The 21,142-nt window shown below is 37.3% G+C and overlaps 1 protein-coding gene across 3 annotated transcripts; it reads right to left on the reverse strand.

The window, feature by feature from the left end:
• Nucleotides 1-1,640: 1,640 nt before the first annotated feature.
• On the reverse strand, nt 1,641-19,717 carry LOC148864723 (extra-large guanine nucleotide-binding protein 3-like). Of its 3 annotated transcripts, none has more exons than XM_088978927.1 (9): nt 19,454-19,717; nt 17,614-18,679; nt 17,335-17,472; nt 12,970-13,074; nt 12,700-12,879; nt 10,836-11,013; nt 9,398-9,645; nt 3,160-3,332; nt 1,641-2,377 (listed from the first exon to the last, which is right to left on the reverse strand). In XM_088978927.1, exons 2-9 carry the CDS (start codon nt 18,595-18,597, stop codon nt 1,783-1,785), a joined length of 2,601 nt encoding a protein of 866 aa, XP_088835053.1. In that variant the 5' UTR covers nt 18,598-18,679; nt 19,454-19,717; the 3' UTR covers nt 1,641-1,782. The 3 variants fall into 3 exon arrangements, with proteins under 3 accessions (XP_088835053.1, XP_088835052.1, XP_088835054.1); XM_088978926.1 differs by having other exon boundaries at nt 19,443-19,710; XM_088978928.1 differs by lacking the exon at nt 19,454-19,717 and adding an exon at nt 19,212-19,321.
• Nucleotides 19,718-21,142: the final 1,425 nt, after the last annotated feature.

A 21,142-nucleotide genomic window follows, 5' to 3' on the forward strand; every position in this document is an offset into this window, starting at 1 on the left:
TGCAATCTGTTCAGTAGCAAGCTTGTTAAGCTTGACTTCGAGCTTCGCAAGGTGAAGAATAACAACCTTTTCATCAAGATGTTTGGGCAACATTTGAACCCGATGGGTAGAGGGGGTGATCGGTTGAGCAATAATGGTTTTAGATTGTTGTGCTTCTCTAAATTCACCATACGGTTGAGTGAATAACATAAGTTATCTTTTCATATTTGGAAAAATTTAAAGGACAAATGAAGATCTTAGATCCAAGAATCTTGAAAATGTTGGACCTTGTGTCTTTTAGGTCCTACCTTCGTAGTACAAGAACAATGCGACTAGTAATGCACCTCCACTTTGTTGCTTTATTTTTGTAACCGAAATAGAGTAACAACTGAACTAGTCAGCCATGACCATTGGTTGGGGGTTGCATGTTCTTAAAGGGTTCTGGGTATTGGACTGTTGATGACCAGTAGCTGAATCCTAGATCGTTTAATGTCTTGCTAACAGAGACAACTTGCTAGGAGTCTAGGATCAGATATGACACTAGCATGTCACAAGCAATAACAACTGGCTTAGACAATTACTATACCTTGTTGGCCTTCAACGCATATTGCCAAAAAATGAGGACCTTCAGAAATTGGAGACTGCATTAAGCACCAAACTTATTACATTAGTGGTGGAAGAGAACTCAACTTGCTTGTGTTGTGTGGTTCAACCGGCTATTCTCATTGCTGTTGCTCAGTCTTCTTGAATTCTATTTATCTCTGTAATGGTAATGGTTATGGCATTTATGTAAAAAAAAAACCCTTTAGTAGTGGCAAGTTCCCAACGAAGTAATGAATACCATGAGTGCATGAATTGGTTCTGATGCCGCAAATAAAGTTTTTATTTATTTATTTATTTTTTGCTGTAGGGGGGGGGGGTTGATAAATGGTGGGTTGGAGGTAGAAGATGATGTTGTTTTATGATGGGTAAAATCGTTTATTTTTGTTAAATTCATCTAAGATAACGGGGTGAACGTATCTTTAAGTCCATTTCTAAATCTCAGGGTATATTTAAGTCAATTTATGAAAATTGAAGGTATGTTAAGTCATATACCCTTATTATTATTATTATCTATCTATATCATGGCCAAACGGATATTGGAATGCAAGTTAAACAAATTGAATTAAATCCAATTCATTTAAAGCCCTGCTGTATGTATCCACAAGATCTTTGCAATTAAAATGAAGAAAATAAATTATCGAGGAAAATATCATCCTCTTCTCCAAATAAAACAAATACTTCTAATTTAAACTTAAATGCATCGTGAAGAATATCCTCCAAAAATTTTCATCTCTATCCCATCATTCTCCAAAATTATAAAACAAATTCTCGAGGAAAATTGTTTCACTAAATCCTGCTCTTTCTATCATTGCTTCCTTATTTTATTTTCGTTTCCTTTCTTCCTCTTTATTGGTTTCTATATTTTTTTTTCTCAGGTTATCTGTTTCTTTGAATAATGATCCAAGAATACAAGTTAATGATGGTCAGGCTTTATTTGATTGGGTTTTATATAAAAAGATTCCAAATTGACAGACACTTATCCTTTCTCATCTGTTGATTGGTCCTCTATCTGAGCAGCCTGGTTGCTAGAGGTGGAGGAGATCCAGTAATGAGTCAAATGACCCTTAACACCTTAACCCATCTATTTTATTAAATAAAGAATATAAATAAACATATAAGAACATTCCAGTCGATAGATACCAGAACAAAACACTTTTTGTTGTAATGCCCATGCAAGTATGAGCATAAATATACTCACCTTTATTCCTGTCTTATAAATGGTGATGAGCTCATGTCTGTACTGTAAAATGAGTCCTCCCCAGCACCATAGTAGTTCTCATCTCTCTCCTCATCCCACTTCAGCACCTCCCTTATGTACTTGAATGCCTCATCAATGGTAACGCGGTCCCTGGCCTTTGCTTGCCACACAAATAGCTTACGGTCAGTGAGTGACAAGTATAGATCCTTGAACTTCATTGCAATGTAATAGTATGCCTGATTGGCCAGTGATTGATTATTGTTGTGTGGCCGCACTGGGCTGAAATCACTTAACCACTCACAAACACTCAATGGCACCCTATTTACTTTGTCTTCAAATAAATCATATTTGTTCAGAATCAGAACAAAAGGTGTATCTCTAAAGCAGGGATGCTTGACCATGGTCTCAAAGAGCTCCTTGCATTGCATCATCTTATTCTGCACGAGGGGTCCACTGCCACTGTTTTCAGGTGTAATCCACACTTGGTCATAGTCGCTTAGGGCCACACAGAAGACTACTGCACGAACGTCCTCGAACATTTCCACCCACTTGCACCCTTCACTCATCCCCTTGGCATTTATCCTAATCAGCTGGTATCTGGAAAATCAAAAAGAGAACAAGGTAAATTGTATTGAAGTTAAGAACTACTAGATCCAATTTAAAATCAGATGGTGATTAGTAGATAGCACCACCTACAGGCTACAACAAGACAGTATGTTTTCTACTACTGACAAGGATGCTGCAGGGTTAGGGATAAGGGTCAGAAAGATAATAGGCTAAAGGATGGTTGGTTGGATGGGAGTAAAAACCTAAGGCTGTGTTTGGTTTGAAGGAAAAGGTAGGGAAAGGAAGGGAAAGGTAGGGGAAGCTATACAAAGCTTGTTTGGGTTTTCCTACCTTTCCCTACCTTTTCCTTCAAATCAAACACAGCCTAAATGCTCTCCGGGTCCTGGTTTTACCAGTTAACCGGGCAGTTTTCCCATCCAACCTGCCAAAAACCATCATTTAACTGTCACCCAAAAAGGCCACCAGTTCCTGGTTTTCACAGTCTGATTCCACTTTCATGTCGGGCCTTGTTTATCAACTTCAAACAGTCCAGATATTTACCACATAGCGTCCTACCCCTTAAAAATCTGCTATGAATTTGGTAAATGTAACTTCTGGACTAAGACAACTCATATGAGAGGCCCCAAGGATGTGAAAGTACGTATGATGGTCTTATGTGGAGAATATGAAGGGTCCATGGTATCTGCATGTGTGCCACATGGATGAGGTGTTAGGGTTCAAAGTGTTTCTTAGTGGACAAATCCGTGACAAAACCAACTGCCTTTTCTTCAGTGCCATTGACAATCACTGGCGATGGAGAAAAAGTTGTTTACTTGGTGAGAGGCTGAGGAGGAGCTTCTGGATTGTCTGTGTAGGTTTCAGACATTGGGCTACGATCATCGAGGGAGAATTCAATGGAAGCCAAACCATTGCCTTGGGTGACTCCTTCAGCATACAGGATGTCTCTATCATCTGGTTCATATTCATTGCTTGACACCTCAACAGCCTGAGAGAATTAAGACCAAGTCAATTAATTATTCAGTATAACCTCTTGAATATACCTATAGACCAAGTGCAACAGCAAGAGTTAGTAATATCATACATCTCTATGATTAATGAAATGCCAAATGCATCTTATTTTATATAACTATTATTGTACCTGGAGAATTTTCATCAAATGATAAAGATGAAAATCATGGGCTGAAAATGATTTAAGAGCCAAAAAGGACATAGGGTGAAGTAGTGAGGAATGATTCAAGGACCCATAATTTAACAATGAATATGGTATTTGACAAGATGGCGGGACAGGATTCATGTAACTGATCCCTATATAAATGGGACAAGGCTTAGATGATGTTGATGAAGATGAAAAATTGAAAATCATACAAAATTGATCCAATAAAAGATGAAAATCATATATAAAAAGGGGTGTGTCTCCTCCAACCACTAATAGAGAATTAGAAAAGTACATGAATCAATGCCTCTCCCATTCCTACTGAAAGCCAATATTTTCATTTCCTCAAATTCTTTAAGCACCATGAAAATTTTACATATCAGATGATCCACGCCTTCAAGCCCCCTACCGTTCTCAAGTCTGCAGAACACTGCATAAAAACATATGTTTCAAAGGAAAAGGTTATCAGAATTGTGGCACCTCATGAAGCTGAGATGAAACCCACCAATCCACTAGGGAAAATAATAGGCGCTTAGACAAGGGCATCCCCTAATCCCACTTTTATTCATTTGTGTGGTGGAAGCTTTAACAAGGATGATATGAAGGGCAGAATAGGGGGGATTGGTGAGAGTTTCACAATCAAGGAAGGGATAAAGAGGTTTGTTTGCTTCAATTGTCAAAGTGAGGGAGGATGACTCGCATAAAGAGTGCACTATCCAATCTTTGAACATACTACATGTCTTTATTACCAAAACCTGCCAAAGTAACAACAAACAAGTAGAAGGCCATTACCCAATCTTGGTCTTGCCATCCCAGATATCTGGGGGCCTTGGGAGGGGTAGACTGGATATGGTTCTTAACTTTTGGCAAAGTAACAAGTAAACTAGAGAACTTGCAACAGGATTATTTCTAGAGTGGATAGAAAGTGGATACGAAGATCCACAGTGCAAGTTGGAGTCTCTGTGTAAGCCAAAGAAAAAGGGGGGTCTTGGGTTTATAAAGTTAAATGATGAACCGGGTTCTACTTATGAAATGGTTATGGTGGTTTATCTCAGAACATTAGAGTTGGATTCTAATAACTGAGAAGTATGGGTTATGTAATGAAGGCTGGGGCTATAGCTTTGATACTCAGACTCAAGGGTGCTCAGTGTGGAAAGCCAGGAGAGGCTATACTCAGGAGCTTCAGGGATGGCACTGAGATGAAAAACAGGTTGTGGGTCCAAGCTAAAGTTTTGCCTGGACTCTTAGTGTGATGAAAGTCCCCTCAAAGGCCTATTCCTAAATCCATTTGAAATGGCAAGTGACAAGGAGGTGTATGTAAGGGATGTTATGAAGTCTTGAACAAGTCTGTTATTTGGAGTAAAGTTCGGAAGAAATTTCCAAGATTGGGAGATTTTTGAGGTTGCATTGCTGGCTGCTGCTGGGGAAAATACAAACAGTACACACTGAATAATACTGTTATTCTTGATGCAAGAGCATGGGGATGGGAGAATTCATGTATATTCTCAGTTAAGTTGTGTATGGCTTATTTTAACAGTTTGGAGGAACCCAATTTGCCCTCAAAAGTGGTATGGAAGGCAGGAGTTCCATCAAAGATTGCTTTTATGGTTTGGTCTGCACCTTAAACAAGTGTTTTGACAAAAGATAAACTCATCACGAAGGGTATGAACATCCCATCTTTGGAATGTTCTTTTTGTAACTATCAGCCAAAATTAGCTGACTTTATTTATTCATTGTCCAAGTGCAGCCATATTGGGGTCTTTTCCTTGGTGCACACTTAGTTTGAGTTGGGTCTTCCCACAATCTGGACACTCTGGATGGAACAAAACTCGGGATCTTCAAGAATGAAGTTTACTGAGAGTATAAAATTCTAAGAAAATGTATAGCCATGGCTTTGTCATGGTTATCATGGTTTGCAATTTTGATGTCAACGAACATTTCGCTATGTAGAGATGGGGAAATTTCAGGGGTTTTCCACAAATCTCACTAAGTTAATTTTGAAAAGCCTAAAAAATCAGGGAAATTTTCTATAACCACAGAGTTAGTTAATAAGCCTTCAAAGAATTGAGAAGCATAATTGCACATTTAAGGCTTAAAAACCGTAACAAAAAACTATATAAATCAAATAAGAGTAGATTAAGAGACTCAAATAGGTATCTTTCTCTCTGTCTTCCTTTTAGTCTTTTAGTCATCTTCTCTTCATTCACCTGTTTCTACTTTCCATTTTGACTTTTGTCTTCTTTGCTACTATACATTTTGATTAAATTGAGAATTGTCTTTTGTAGTTGTGTGCCTTTTTCCTTTCTCTTTTGAATTATAGCGACTTAGTAAGTGAATTGTATCAAAATAGTAAGTCAATCATCCAATCACCAAATTTCCAATTGTTCTTTTAGGAAAAGATTTTTAAGAAATTATTGATAAAAACATTTTTAAGAAATTATTGATAAAAACATTTTAAAGAAATTATGATGATTTTAACAAAATATGGGGAAGTTTCTAATCACATTCTAAAATTTTAAACCATAAATTTATAGTCTATTATTGTTTTGTATTTTTTGATAGACGCAATGTTACATGTTGTACAGTCATTCGTTGTATAGATTTTATTTTATTTTATTTTTTTTTTGGGGGGGTGCTCAATATTGCAAACCATGATGGTTATTAGTGAATAATGTTTCTCATGAACTTTTCTTAGATAATACTTTATTGGGCTAAGAAAGGGGAGACTGTATTTTTGTTGTGTTTTTGATAGACTCAATGTTACATGTTGTACAGTCATTCATTGTATATATATATATATATATATATATATATATTATATTTGTGGTGGTGGGTGGGGGGTGGGGGGGTGCTCAGATGGTTCAAGCCCCCTATATACCATACTAACAAATAATTTACCTTTGCTAAAAAATTTTCCACTTTGGAGTGGTCTATAATTAGGATGTTCTTGAGTATTAATGGGTATTAATATCTCCACTTTTGGAGGCCATTCCACTTGAATTTTAAGCAGCTCCTATAATTATTTTCCTGAAAGGCTGAAAAAGAAAGAAGAAAGAAAGAAAGAAAAATAAGTTCCCATTTTGGTCCATCACCCAATGTTTTGCATTTTTGCACAAAGTGGCTGCTCTCAGACTCAAACCTGCATTTTCATGCTTGCTAGCCCGAGTTTTTACTTTACACCAAGTAATGGCTCCTAAGTGCAAAGCTCGTACAATACAACCTTTTGTAAACATAACAAAATTTTTTGCATAGCATGTAAATCTTCCTTCCAGAATCTGATATGCTCTCCATTGTTTCTTGATCGGCATCTGCTCTCCATTACCAATCTTTGAAAGAAAACACTAAGAATCCTTCATAATATCGAAATATGTAAACAAGAAACCTTCCACAAAATGAAAAAGGACAGCTCCTCTCTTAACTTTGAACCTATGCATCCAGTATCAATAATAACACCATCTAAAATCTGTTCCCCTTCAGAAATGGTCCCTGATATGGACCAAAAATCTTTTCAATCTTCTCCTTGAGACAGTCTGCTAAAATCTCTGACTTGTGCCAATAAGCAGACTCCATAATCATCACCATCTATTCCTTGTCCCAACTATATGGGGTCAGCTATTTGAACCTGTTTCATCATTCTGTTCTGTTTGGTGCCATATCCTTTGTTAAATTATGAGCATTTAAATCATTTCTTACTACCTCAACCCATGCCCTTTTCAGTTTTCTACCAGCTCTTCCAGCCCCTTCAACTTGTAACAGATAACTTCTTCTTACAGGTGATGTAGATGGTCTCTGCATGTGACCAACCATCTTAGTCTAATTTTCTCATTTTATTGCCTATTGGAGCTACTCCTAGGTTCCTTCAATTGACTTCATTTCTGACCCTATCCTTTCTAGTTTCTACTCATCCATTTCCACAATGGCATTTCTACCACACTTATTTTTTGGACAGCCCAACACTCTGTTCCATACAACATTGCTGGCCTTACAATCCTTTTATAGAAATTTCCTCTTTAGACTGAGTGGCATTCTCTTATCACATAAGACTTCAAATGCACCCCTCCATTTTGCCCATCCTTCTCTAATACTATGGGCGGCATCTTCAATCTCTCCCTTGTTATGAATTATTGAACCAAAATAAGGATGTATTTGGGGAATGCCAGGGCCTGGAGTGCAATTTTAATTCTAAAGTACTGATTTTCTGCATTATTGTATGGTCACATTTATGCTGTTTGTATGTATTACCCCTGCCATCTAGCCTGGACAAAAAAGGGAGCTTCCTTTAAGGAAGATAGCATACTGCTACTGTTAAATATCCAAAAAAAAGGAAATAATGGAAGAGGTCAATTGAGTTACCTCTTGGTCTCCAATCCTAAGTTTCAGTCCTACTTATTTGAAAACCTCTTGTTCTCAAGGTATTTGTCCATAAACTTATCTTCCATTTAATCCTTAGCTTCAGTCAATAAGCAAACTTATTGGTATAAAATTCCTTAACCATTCGTAAAAATAAATAAATAAATAAATAAATAAATCCTTAACCCTTCAACCCTCATTTTCTGGTATCAAAGAGACAAAAGTTGAATTAGAATTGGATGTACTATTTAAAGAACCTTCATGAATTTCATCATAACCCCTTCTATAACTATTTTCCTTTTTCCTTTTATTTGTTTATTTGCTTGCAAGATTCATACAATGCTCAAGCAAAGCCATTTACCGAGAAACCTTTCTTCCTTTCATGGATATAATTTTTTTTCCAGATATTTACTTCTTCAATTTGATCATCCATCCAACTAGCATCCTCCCCATCCAACCTAAGCAACTCAATCTCCTCTTGCACCATTTTAAATAACTTCAGAATTTCTTTATGCATCATGACCACTCTTCTAACATGTGATTTCCTGCTTCCAAATCCCTTCTTTGCTTTCCAAGGAGTCAATTTCTAACACCATAACCAATAGTTTCTTTCAGTCCTTCACTTGCCAAAACACATTCCCATTCATCTCTTTTAATTTCATCTTCAACATCACTAGTTTCCTCTTGAAGAAAAAATTCACACATCCATGCACCTCAAGGGAGATTCTTCAACTTTATTCATAAAACTTGGATGCCTAATCCACATGTTTTCAAAGCAGAGTGGTACAGATTTCTTTTGGAATTTCTTTCATAAAAATGTCTGTATGATGATTCTGATCCCATTTGAATCCATCATCCACGCTCCTACTTGTACATAAAATAGAAATGGAAAAGTGCACCTCCACCCCCCCCCCCCCAAAAAAAAAAAAAATAAATAAATAAATAGAGAAAACATATGTCCCATGTAATCCCAAGGTCCACCAATTCTAGTTTTGGTTTCTAGATAGCTAAAATGTACCAATAACCACATTGTTAACTTTGCATCACTTTTTATGAAAGATGAACAAGAATAAAGCAGAACACTTATCAATCTTTATCCTCTCCCGTGTAAATTTCCCCATCTTCCAGTTTCTGGATTCCATCACTATGGCGATCTCCTATGTGAAAAATTAACTTGATTGGAAACTGTAATCATGTGAGTGTCATCTTCATTTGTTGGATAGTTTTCTGCCTTATTCAGGTCACAAAAAGGAATTAGTTACTTATTTCTTACCCCCATCCAAATAAAGAGGAAAAAGAAAGAAGGCACATGCACCCATGTTGCATTGTACATTCATATTAGTGGTAGGGAAGAAGGGTGACTCATTAATAATAATGGCGTTCTTTAGTTAAAATCTAAGATTTCACTGAGTTGGTAAGAAAAAAACATATATAGAAAACCTGGAAGTATAAATAGACTGCTGAGTTGCCCATTAGCATAACATATTCAAGTATATCATCAGAAAATATGATGAAAGAGTTAATTATAAAGGATATTAAATAGGCACCCGGCTTAAGAAATATTCAGCAACATCTGGTAGAAAAAGAAACTCATTTTTCCTCTTATATGTTTCCTGTATGGCAGGATCTTTCCACACTTCTTCAACCAATGGTGCATATTCACGTGTTGCTGCAGGGAAGAATGCATCCAAGTCTCCCATGGCTATGATGTCTAAAAGCCAGTTAGAAAAATGCTTCAATCTTGGATTGATAGAATAGATACATTGATTAGTTTCATTAGATCCATCTCCTTCACCTGAAATAAATGTGAAATCAAATTAGTCAGGAATCTCTTCAATTTCAATCTAAATGGGCAATATAGGAACTGCATGTTGTTAACTGTAGTGATTCAATTTCAAAAACAGGATTTCTCAGGTGCAATCATCAACTCTAAGAAAACTAAAACCCAATAGTCTTAGCAATGATAAGTAACAAAATTTTAATATCTGCCCTCCTTGCAAATAGAGACAATGTGTTGCAAGGTATGGTACAATAGTGGAAACACCATTAATCTTAACTTTGATGGGTGTTTATTGGGGAAATCCTTTTGGTTATATTCTAAAAAACCAATGAAAGCAGATACATTTTCTTTCTTCAGGGACAACATTCTTGATGTACCCATGGGTTATGAGGATTTTATTATTGAGGGAGACTCCCAGATGCTGGTTGTAGTAGGCTGCTGAGGGGAAATAAGCAAGTTTCTTGGCACTACAGAGTACAGACACTCCACTTCGGAGATAAGGAAGTTAGCTACAGAACTGATTTATAAATTTCAATTGGGTGCAAAGAATAACAAATAACATGGAAGATTCAATGGAAAAATCAAGGGTGAATTGTATTGAGGAAATATACCATAGTGATGTTCATTTGGGGTTGGATAGATTAGTCTAGTTGAACAAAATAATTGTACATAGCATTTTTTCAATAATCAATAAAGTTGCAACTGTTAACAAAAAAAAAAAAAAAACTCAAATTAACCAAAACTAAAACACTCAATTTATGAAATTGATACTCGATAAGTTGTTGAGAGAAAATTAATTTCTTTCTCCATGGGACATTTTCCTGTTTCCATGCTTGCATAACAAATGGTTACCATTCTTACCTAATTTGCATAAATTTATCTTATCTTTCACAGTGATGAACTGCCCTCAGACTCAAACCCTTGTTCTCATATATGCCAGCCCGATATTGTACCATTACACCTAGTAATGGCCCCTTTTTTTGATCAGTAACCGAAACTTTATTAATTTTATAACAAGAATTCATTGGCCAAATCTCAACTTACATTCTAACATGGAATTCCTAATAGATATTGGAAAACCATGTTCTCGAACAAGCACAAGAAATACTACTTGAACTACAAGAAAGTATTTTAGAATGGAGGCCCCAAAAAAGAACAAACCACAAGATAAGAGGAAAGGAACCCAAATCCTTAATGAATAATACCTGCTGAAGCGTGTTGATCAAGTGATGGTAATGTTTTCATCTTAGGCAAGGCCTCCTCCTCAAAACGTTCTCGTGCCTCGAGTAAAATACTGAGATATTTGTACATGTTGCTCTGAATCATTAGCTTAATTTCCTGTCTTTCCTCTAGAGTGAAATTGCTTCCATATAAAATCTTTGCCTGTTTAGTGAGAGATAACAATCATGATGTTGACATTGGAACCAAATTAGCAAAGGTGGAATAATTTAACAAAAAGAACACGACTTCTATGATGAAGGCACAAGTTCAGAGATAAATGGAGACAGGAAGCAACTTCCTATAAAAGAACAGATTGAAAAGTTTCTTTTTGTGTTTGACTGGTATTAGTTGGGTGACTCTGCTCCAAACTAGTGATACCTTTAAACAATGGAGATGTGTTGGACTGGGTAAATGTGGAAATCATTTTGGAGCCAAATACTGCATACCATCTCGTGGGGGGTTTGTTTAGGAGAGTTCATACAATACTGTCATGAATTCAGAAAGGGTCAAAATGCAGACATTATTAACAAATATTGTTGAATATGGGCCTATAGCTTTATTGTTATTTTTATTTAGTTTATGGGCTGATTGTGTAATGGGACCATTGGGCCATATTCTTATTTATCTTTTATCTTTTCTTATTGCTGCAGTCAGTTAAGCGGCATGTTAGTCATTTTATTATTGTAAATTATAAAGAATAACAGAAGTGATTGGAGCATAAATGAGAAGCCTTACGATTGCTTTCTTCCAACCTCTTTCTCTTCTCTTCTCTTCTCTTCTCTGATTTCAGATCATCTTTCTTCATTATTTTATTTTTCTACTGCCAATATACAGGATTTATTGCTGTTTTGAGTTTACAACTAATATAATCAACAGTTGCACAAGGAATATATTTAGGATAGCAAGAAGTTGGATTAAATGGGTGACCATCCACCCTGCTCCACCCTACTGGGACAAGTTTGGTATTGTGTTAAACAGAGTAGGGTTGGATCTGGTTTTAAAAGTGCTGGCCTTGTAGGGGTCAGGTTGGGAGAATATTGACAAACCAACCTGTTTGGGTGTTAATGCCATTGTTACAGGGAAAATAAGCCAAAAAGTAGGGGTAGTTTTGGTTTCTCATACCAGCCAAGATGCCAAGACAATCTCTTTTCTCTTATTTTAATTTTTTTCTACAATTCTTACCATTTACTTTATATATTTATGTAGTTTATATAAATATATTGGCATATTGTGATTAGCATAATATATTCAACAGTAGGTCTTCAGGTCTCATGCTACTAACCAGGACTTCCGTAGTGAATGCAAAGCGGAATATGAATATTGGGAGATCAGTTCTGTAAGGAAAGATGGTATGAAGTGATTCTCATTAGTTCTGTAAGGAAAGATGGTATGAAGTGATTCCCAACATAAGTTAACTAGAATCATAATGTAACCCAATACAGGAAAAATCCAACTAAGTCCATGCATTTCATGAATTATGTTTTCTGGATCATGGAAGAAACTCAAACAAAATTAACCAATATGCAGTGAGAACCAACACTCACAATATCGTAGATAATAAATAGTATATAAATAAATAGAAAAACAAGTGGAACAATAACAAGCACTCCTCTGTAACAAAGAAATTGCATTGATGTATATATGATACACACAGGATTCCCTAGGAGATCTAAAATAGTGTTCTGCAATACCAGTATTACAGTATTAAGAAAATGAAGATTTCTATTAAAAACCTGCAGAAACCATTTAGTTTTGCATATGGACTTAGGCAACATTTCACAAGACTACAGTGAGAATCAACTTTTAAGAAAACATAAATCATCCATAGCACTCACAATAGTATCTTACCTGCTTGAAGATGGTGCTGGTTCCAGAGCCTGGAAGCCCTAGCAACAGAAGCTTCTGGATTCTTTTTGGCTCTAGGTACTCTGGCACAGCAGAATAATTGCTAGCTTCATCCTTTGGCACGTGGAGCTGACTGTGGGGAACAGGCAATGAGAATAAAGAACAGACAAGCCGTGTTGATACCTGTCTAGCAAAGAGAAAGTAACTTTTTTAGAAAGACTTCCAAGGATAACTACTGGCACGGGAAAGAGGCTAGAAGTTTCTACTATGTACCTTTTCCCAGATGTTTCCCCTGATATTGTTCTGACCTTCCTCCTCATAACGCCCATCATCATAGACCCAGAAATGTGTATCACGTGGACATTGTACCTTTGCCAACTGAAAATATTATGTACTCTGATCAATCTCTCTTTCAGGAAGAATTCAACTTTGGAAATATAAATGCCGAATTGATACACATAAACATCAAAGTGGTGTGTGTGAGTAACTCTAGAGATGGTTATACTTATCCTTAAAAGAGTTTCCAGAATATCGTAAATTTTAAGATATGCAGAAGGACCAGATTCTTAATGCAAAAACTTTGGAAATATAAATGCCAAATTGATACATTCCCTAGTGGATATGACTCTGGAAAACCAACAAATTTTATTTTAAAAAAATGATAACAAATAAAAAAAGGATTCCTCTGAAAAATTGATTGTAGCAATTCAAGTTAGAAGTGCACTCCTCTAAGCCTTATGCAGAAAAATTATTAGACCATCAAACAAGCTCATAGATGTTTGTCATAGTGTTTTAAAAGCGCAAGGCGCAGGGGTCAATTTGCGCCTGAGGCGCAAGGCGAGGTGCACACCTTTTTAAGCAAGGTACAAAAAATTAAAAAAAAAGCTAAAAAATAAAAAAGCCAAAAATATCAAAAAAATATTAAACATAATATTAATAAAAATATAAACTTAAATTTTAAAATAAATGTTTTTAAAACCTATTATCCAAAATTAAAATACATAATATAACATGTAAAGCATATTCAAATGAGAATTTAAAAATAAAATCAAACATATAAAATCCACAATCTCTTTTTTTCTCGATTGCATTACTTCAAGTAGCTAATGTGATGTAAAACATATTACATTCCTGATTCTACGAGCTGCCTTTGTGCCACGCCCCTCGAGGCAAGCCCAAACAAGTCCACGTTAGGTCTTAAATTCTTAGTTCTCACACAAAAATAATGATTTTATAGTTTTAATTGCTTTTTAAGAAGATATTTTATTAGGATGAATGAATGAACAACATTACCAAATAGGGGGTAATCATTATTTTTTGTGTGAGAACTAAGAATTTAAGACCTAATGTGGACTTGTTTGGGCTTGTCTCGAGGGGCGTGGCACGAGGGTCCGGGGGTGGAGCCCCCCAACCCAGCCGCTAGACACAAAAAAAAAAGCAAAATAAGTGTCAAATTTTCAAAAGGCACATGCCTGGGCTCAGGCGCACCTTTTAAATCACTAGTCTGTCAAAAATCCAGCTGTATGCAACAGAGAAATTTTGTTTGAGAACATTGATACACCAAGAGTATAAGAACATTGATGCACCAATATCTAGGAATTCTCCCTAGGTTGCTCGCTCTCTTCCCTTTCTTTTTATCAGCAAAAAATGATTAGTTTATTAATGGGAGGTAAAAGTTACAACAGCTTGGGGATCTATCCACCCGGGAATACAAATGTCCAAAAACTAATTTACAATAGAGCCCAGAATAACTGCTGCCTCATTTCCTCAAAAGATGTTAAATCTGTAGGAACTTTAAAATGTTAAAATCTGAAAATGAAACCACTATGCCCAATTTCTCCCTAGGTTGCTCACTCTCTTCCCTTCTCCATTTGCTAATGATTTTGAAACTACAGTAGTTGTTGCTTGCTGATTTCTGTTGTTAACTGAAGACAACTCTGACATTTTGAACTGACAACATAAAACAATTACACTGTTTCCCCATGTAGAAAGCTATAAATACCTTGAGACAAATCAAAATTTCCCCAGACACATACATTTATAAAGTGTTTGCCATGCCCTGCCTTAGCTCTTTGATGAAATCCCACCTCTAACTCTCATTTTCCCAAATTCTACCCACTCCTATGAACTTTAAAATATTAGATCTGAAAATGAAACTACTATGCCCGATTTCACCCCTAAAGCCAAATCTGACCCACTTCCATTCCCATACATCCCATTTCACTTTTCCTTTCATCCTAACCCTTCAAATGTCAAGGATGCAAAGGTAGTCAAAGGGGAAGGTGACTCTAACAGGGCAGTATCGCATGGTCTATGGCTGGTAGAACCCTCAATTATAGAAGGGGACTCGAAGTGATTACTGCATGGAGTAGGAACAATAAAGCAGGATCATGGAGACACAGATACATGATGAGGGAAATGACAAGGCTATCATTGGAAATAGGAACCAAATACAAGTTGACTCAGGTCGGGCAACTGCTTAGCTGATGGTTTAGCAAAGTCCACAGGGTGGGATGCTGGTTGTGAAGGTTCTCAATGGAACCAAACAAACTGTGGAGGAAGGTGATTGAGGAGAAATATGGCTCAAGGAACAATGGGTGGGATGCTGTTATTCCCCTTGGTACTAACGGTTGTGGGGTGTGGGAAAGGGATTTGTAAGGCTTATAGGCAGTTCAGTAGGTGCATCAAATTTAAAGTGGGAAATGGAAGAAAAACTAGGTTCTGATTAGACCAGTGGGCTGGTGACTGCACTCTAAAAGAGTTGTTCCCGGCCTTGAATAATATGGCTGTAGATAAGGAGGCTTTACTGGCTGATTCTTTCTTGCTTCAGGAAGGCAGACTAGTTTGGGTTCCTCCCTTTAGGAGAAGTTTTAATGACTGGGAAATTCAGCAGGTGGCAGAGTTTCTTTATCTGTTACAAGACCAACAACTAAATGTCCAGATGCAAGGCTCAAGAGTTTGGAAATGGTCAAAATCAGGAGAATACTCAGTCAAATCTTTCTACAATTTTGTAGTGGGGAGGTCTGAAGCCCCTTTTCCTAGTCAGGCAATTTGGGGGAGTTTGGCTTCTCCAAAAGTCAAGTTTTTTGTATGGGTGACAGTTCTGGACAGGTGTTTGTCCAAAGAAATGCTGCTGAAGAAAAGGTTTCTTTTTGCCGATTGGAGGTGCTGTTTTTGCAATGAGCATATAGAATCATCCAGGCACCTCTTCCTTCACTGCAAGTTTAGTTCTGCAGTTTGGTCTCACTTCTTCAGATTGGAGGTTCTGAATCTAAGTTGGTGTATGCCAGCCTCAGAGCTCTGTTTGAGGAATGGCATATTCAGGGGATGTCTAAAAAAGGAAAATCATGCTGGAATTCCATCCCTTTGGCAGTGCTGTGGGCTGTGTGGTCAGAAAGGAACAATAGGATTTTTGAAAAAAATCTTCTACTGAAGTGGAGGTCATTAACTTGGCAATAGAGGTTTTAAAAAGTTGGATGTGTATACATTGTTTTTAAAGGTAGTATTTCTGATTATATTTTTTTGAGGATGGCCTTCTTTTGAGGTCCTTCTTTTGTACAGCTACTCAATGTACACAGGACCTATTATTAATACAATCATACTTTACCTTTTCTCAAAAAAAAAAAAAGTTTCTTATCTTCTAGTGGGCCCCACAAGGTTTTCTTCAATATTAAGTTGGAACCTTGTGACTTCTGTTTAGGGCTATTTTAAGTACTAATTCATTTTGCTTGATTTTGGTGTGTAATTGAGTTGTGCCCAATGATACCAAGATCTAAGATCTTGTAAGTCCACTGTGTTTTGGAAGAATTTTAGCCATTTTATTGGTAGTGTCAATTGCTTTTACATCCTAGTCAGTATTAAGTTGGAATTTTGTGACTTCTGTTTAGGAAAAGAGAGGGAAAATCTTGTGGAGGACAGTAAGAGCTGCATTGGTTTGGACTGTATGGGAAGAAAGGAACAATAGAATCTTCAATGAGAAAAGCAGGCCTAAGGAGGAACTTTTGGGAGCTTAGTGAGCGTTGCACACTGGGTAAAAACACTGGAGCTGTTCACAGGATTTTCAGTTAATGACAGTATTGGAGTCTGCTTTGAAGTGGTGCGATTGAGAATGGATTGGAAGCCCCCAGCTGTAAATAAACTGAAACTGAACTTTGATGGTAGCTCTATTGGCAACCCGGGAAGAGCAGGCATTAGGGGAGTGATTAGACACCATCAAGGTTTGTTGGTGGTTTTGTATTCAATTAAGGCAGAAATTTTGGCACTTCAGCTTGGTCTTAGAGACTTGGAAGTGGAGGGTGACTCACAACTAGTAATTCATTGGACGCAACTCAAAGCAGCACCTTGGAAATATAGACATGCATTCAGGGAAATTGATGTTATTGCAAAGCAATTAAATTCACGTTTCAGTAGGGTGAGAAGAACTGCCAATGGGGTAGCAGATGTACTAGCTAAAAAAGGAGTTAACAGGACAAATCTTTTCTGGGCAAACTTGTAAAATTGTTACCGAAGGGTGTTGGAGTTTTCCAACAGCTGCACTAAGCTTTAATCTTTATTTTTAATGAAATCCTTTTGCTGTTAAAAAAAAAAAAAAAAAACTGATCCATTTTGCTTGATTTTGGTGTGTAATTGAAGGCCTACCTTCAGCATCCTCAATTCTATTTTTGTAATTTCTCGTCCATTAATGTAAACTTGAGTGGTTCCATTACTTGCATCAGCTCGGAGCTTCCCGGAGAAATTTAAGTTTGAACTAATGATACGATCTGGTTTTTCTCCCTCCTGTCAAGTAGCAAAAAGATCTCAGCATTTCTAACATAACCAATAAAAAAATATCCAACTTACTCTAATAAGGAAAGCCCCATTTACATCCAAAGACAAAAAAGAAGAGAACTCAAGAGAATGCATTATATATGCCCTCACCTTTCCCCAGAGACCTGACTCTTTGTCATACCAATATCTACCGGGCTTCAATTTTCTTGGAGGTAACGGGCATCCAAGCAATTCTGCCATTTCTTCTGGCCTCAGGGGTACTCCATTCACAATAAGCTGCTCTGGCCTTAGCTGATTTGCGGGACATTCTTTCTCTGCTTTGCTGATCTGCTTGACTTCCAAAGGACTGAGAAGACGAGATAATACCCTTGAACGCTTGCCCAGTTTTAATCGCTTAGATTCATCTATTGGCTGACCAATGCAAGTAACACATTTGCGTCCTTCAGGCATCGAACCCATTGCCCTCAGCACGCAATTACTGCAGTATCTAGCATCACAAACCAGACAAGATTCTTTACTTTCCCACTTCCCTTTTCCACACCTGAAACAAACTCTTTTTTTCTTTTTTTTCTCCTTTGAAACTCCTACATATTGAGGAAAAATAGGCTTTTCATCCTCAACGCCTAGCCTTTCAGATTTATCAATAGTGTTAAAAGTGACCATTGGAGCTCTCCTTACTTCATTCACTACTTGCTTTGGAGGGTTACTTGGAGTTTCATGAGCTGAACTCGGTGATCCTGGTGAAGCTGAAGGAGAAGCAGATGAAGAATCAGGATTCTGCAAGACAGACACTTCAGATTCCGAACTTCCTGATACCCTTGGGCTTTGAACAGGGGAACTTGTAACACCCACAATACAAGAGATGGGCAAAGGAATTGGTTCAATTACAGGGGGGACTGAAGATTTATCTAATCTTTGTGATGCAGAGAGATCTTCGCTAACTGATGCAGTGGGAATTATTGGGTTATTTACATCTATGGGTTCAATCCTAGGGACTTCATAGGAGACTGGTGGACCCTCATATTCCATGGCAATTGAGTAATCGAGATCAGCTGCATCATCAGGGATAGAAGCACCCGGTGGGAGCATTTTTCTTAGAAGCTCCTTCCGGTTCTCTTGTGGCTTTTCCTCCATTTCTCCAACAATAACCAAGCAACCGACTCTCAAAATAAGTCTTGAATTTTGGCTGCTTAAGTATCCCTGACCTCACCGAATGCTGTGATAGAAAAAGGAACAGCTTTAGTGTCATAGGAACTAACCGGAAAACAACCAGACATGACTATATCCTCATAACAACCAAACAGGAAAGAAACCAAATCCATTTACAAGATGAAGCAAAATGCCGTAGCCAACCAGTCAACGGCGGCAAAGTTATAACAGAGAAATTTAAATAGTTTCTTCTAGGGCTTTCTGGGTTGGTGTTTCCATTGTTAAGGCCAAGACCAGAAATAGTCATCATTCATAGCCGCATTAACACAGTCAAAGAAAAGCCATCCCTTAAAGGCCGCAAGTTCAAATGAAAATTGTAAAGAAATTCGAGAAAATGGTGAATCAAAGTCAAAGCAATCTAAATATTCTTTCCTTCTAATTCTTTTCTAAAAACCAGCTTCAAACGAAACCAATCCTACTGCTTTATAGTCCAAACAATAATACAAAAGGTTGAGATCAGCAGTAATTTAGGCTCAAACCAGACGGATTAAAAGTCAGAACCCTGGGATCTAATTCCAAAAAAAAAAAACAAAGAAAACCTTCCACTTAAATTCCAAGTTAACTAAACAAATCCACTTCTGAAAGTTGACACCGCCATTTCTTACAATCTGAATGTTGAAAAAGCGCGAGTCAAATAAAATCTGTATCCACTTTAGAGCATGAGATCAAAGCCCGACTAAAAGATAGAAATCAAAGTAAAAAAAAAAACTTTCCTTTTCAAGCAAATATTCCGGTTTGAAAAATGGAACCGTAGAAAAGAGGTCAAATACATGAAACAGACGAATTCAAAGTTGCTCTGAGCTAAAAATCCGAAAGCTTCCTCCTTTTAGCTTTCGATACTCTGAAAGCTGATTGGTAAAGCGTCTGCTGTTTCGCCATTAACGAAGAGAAAGAGAGCGGAGGAAAATAGGAGGTGGTGCAGCAGAGAGGGAGACGGAGAGGATTCGCTGAAAACTACTCCGCTGAGGCTGAGGCCTGGGGGGACACGGCCATCGGAGGGGCAGTTCCGGGAGCAGAGAAATTATTATTACTGTGGGGCCCACACAAAGAGATATCACCCACTCCACTAGCGTTTTTAAAAGCTCACAGTCCCTTGGGTCCGCACGGGGATTCCTGACGCGTGGGACCCACTATTTGCCACATCAGTGCACACGACCAAGATATTGTTGACCTCAGAGAATTTCGAATTTCGATGGTTGATGAGTTTACTTTGCCTTTGCCGTCACAGTATGGCGGTAAAGTTGAACGAAGAAAGAGAAGTTTGACTTTTTTGACTTCTGCATCAGGACAGGAGGACCCAAACATTGCTGTCCTCCCTATTCTTGATCACAATCCAACGGGTGTAAATGATGCTGTTAATCAACTATTTCTGACGTGGAATCATGTGATCCCAATCTACCGTTAGATTGGAATAAGTATTTGGACCCACTAATGTATTTGTTTGGGACTTGTTCCACAGTATCATCTTCTTTCTCGAGATATAAGAAGGTAAGAATAAAAGAATCCCGTGAATCCGGCCTTCCGATTGTCCGGAGGGAGAGACAACCAGAAGTGCGGACTCCGGACAAAATTTAGACACGTGGCATGATTAGGAGACTGCAAAACTGCACCTGAGGTTCGACTTAGCTGTCATCTAGTACTGTCGTGTATCATCAACTGTTGGATTAGAATCTTTTGTTATAGTGGGAAGATCTAAACAGAGAGAAAAAAAGGAGTTGCCCAGGACGTGATGGCAGATGGGCGATGATTTTTCTGAGCATGGGGTCTAGTAAGGAGGATCACGGATTCTTTGTTGTTTTCTTAAGTGGGTCTGGATAGGACCCGGTCGGACCAGTTTTAGATCTGGTCAGTGGTGGGTGGTAACCGGTAACCCACCTGATCAAGGGAGACAGTTCACCAACCTTAATAAGCAAGCATTTTGAATTAATAAGAAGGAACCGTGTTCAAGTGTAAAACGTATTTTTTAAAAGCAAGTTTATAAAAAATGTTGACTAGAAAACTTTCTATTAGGAAGAATATGGCGGGCCTTAATTGCTTTTTTTTTTAACTTTTTAATTGAGGAGAAGACTTGGTTTCTGTATAACCAAAGAAATCAATCACATCAGGAAGGCGGTTTTTGACTTGTTCATATAGAATAATTTTAAGATGGAAATATTTCAATTATTAACTTTCATAGATTTTGCATCAACAATTTTGTATTCTGCCTTTTTTTTTAATTTGGTTTATGAAAATGATTAAAAAAACAAAAATTTCATTGTATAAGGGGAAATTATGGTTTAAATATTTCAACTTAAGAAAAATGTTTTTGATCGTTTTATATAAGGTTCAAAGTATCGATAACATGTATTGGACTATATCGGATATATCTTATTGGGAGTTCCCTATATGTCCTTAGGGTGTATCAGGGTTTCGATTGGTTTAGGGGATGGACGGACCTTAAATTGGTCTCTCTGAATTAGATTTGAAAAAA

Source organism: Nelumbo lutea, chromosome 3 (genome assembly GCF_056320005.1).
Source record: "Nelumbo lutea isolate HS-2025 chromosome 3, American lotus-T2T, whole genome shotgun sequence".
In the NCBI taxonomy this organism is placed as follows: Eukaryota; Viridiplantae; Streptophyta; class Magnoliopsida; order Proteales; family Nelumbonaceae; genus Nelumbo; species Nelumbo lutea.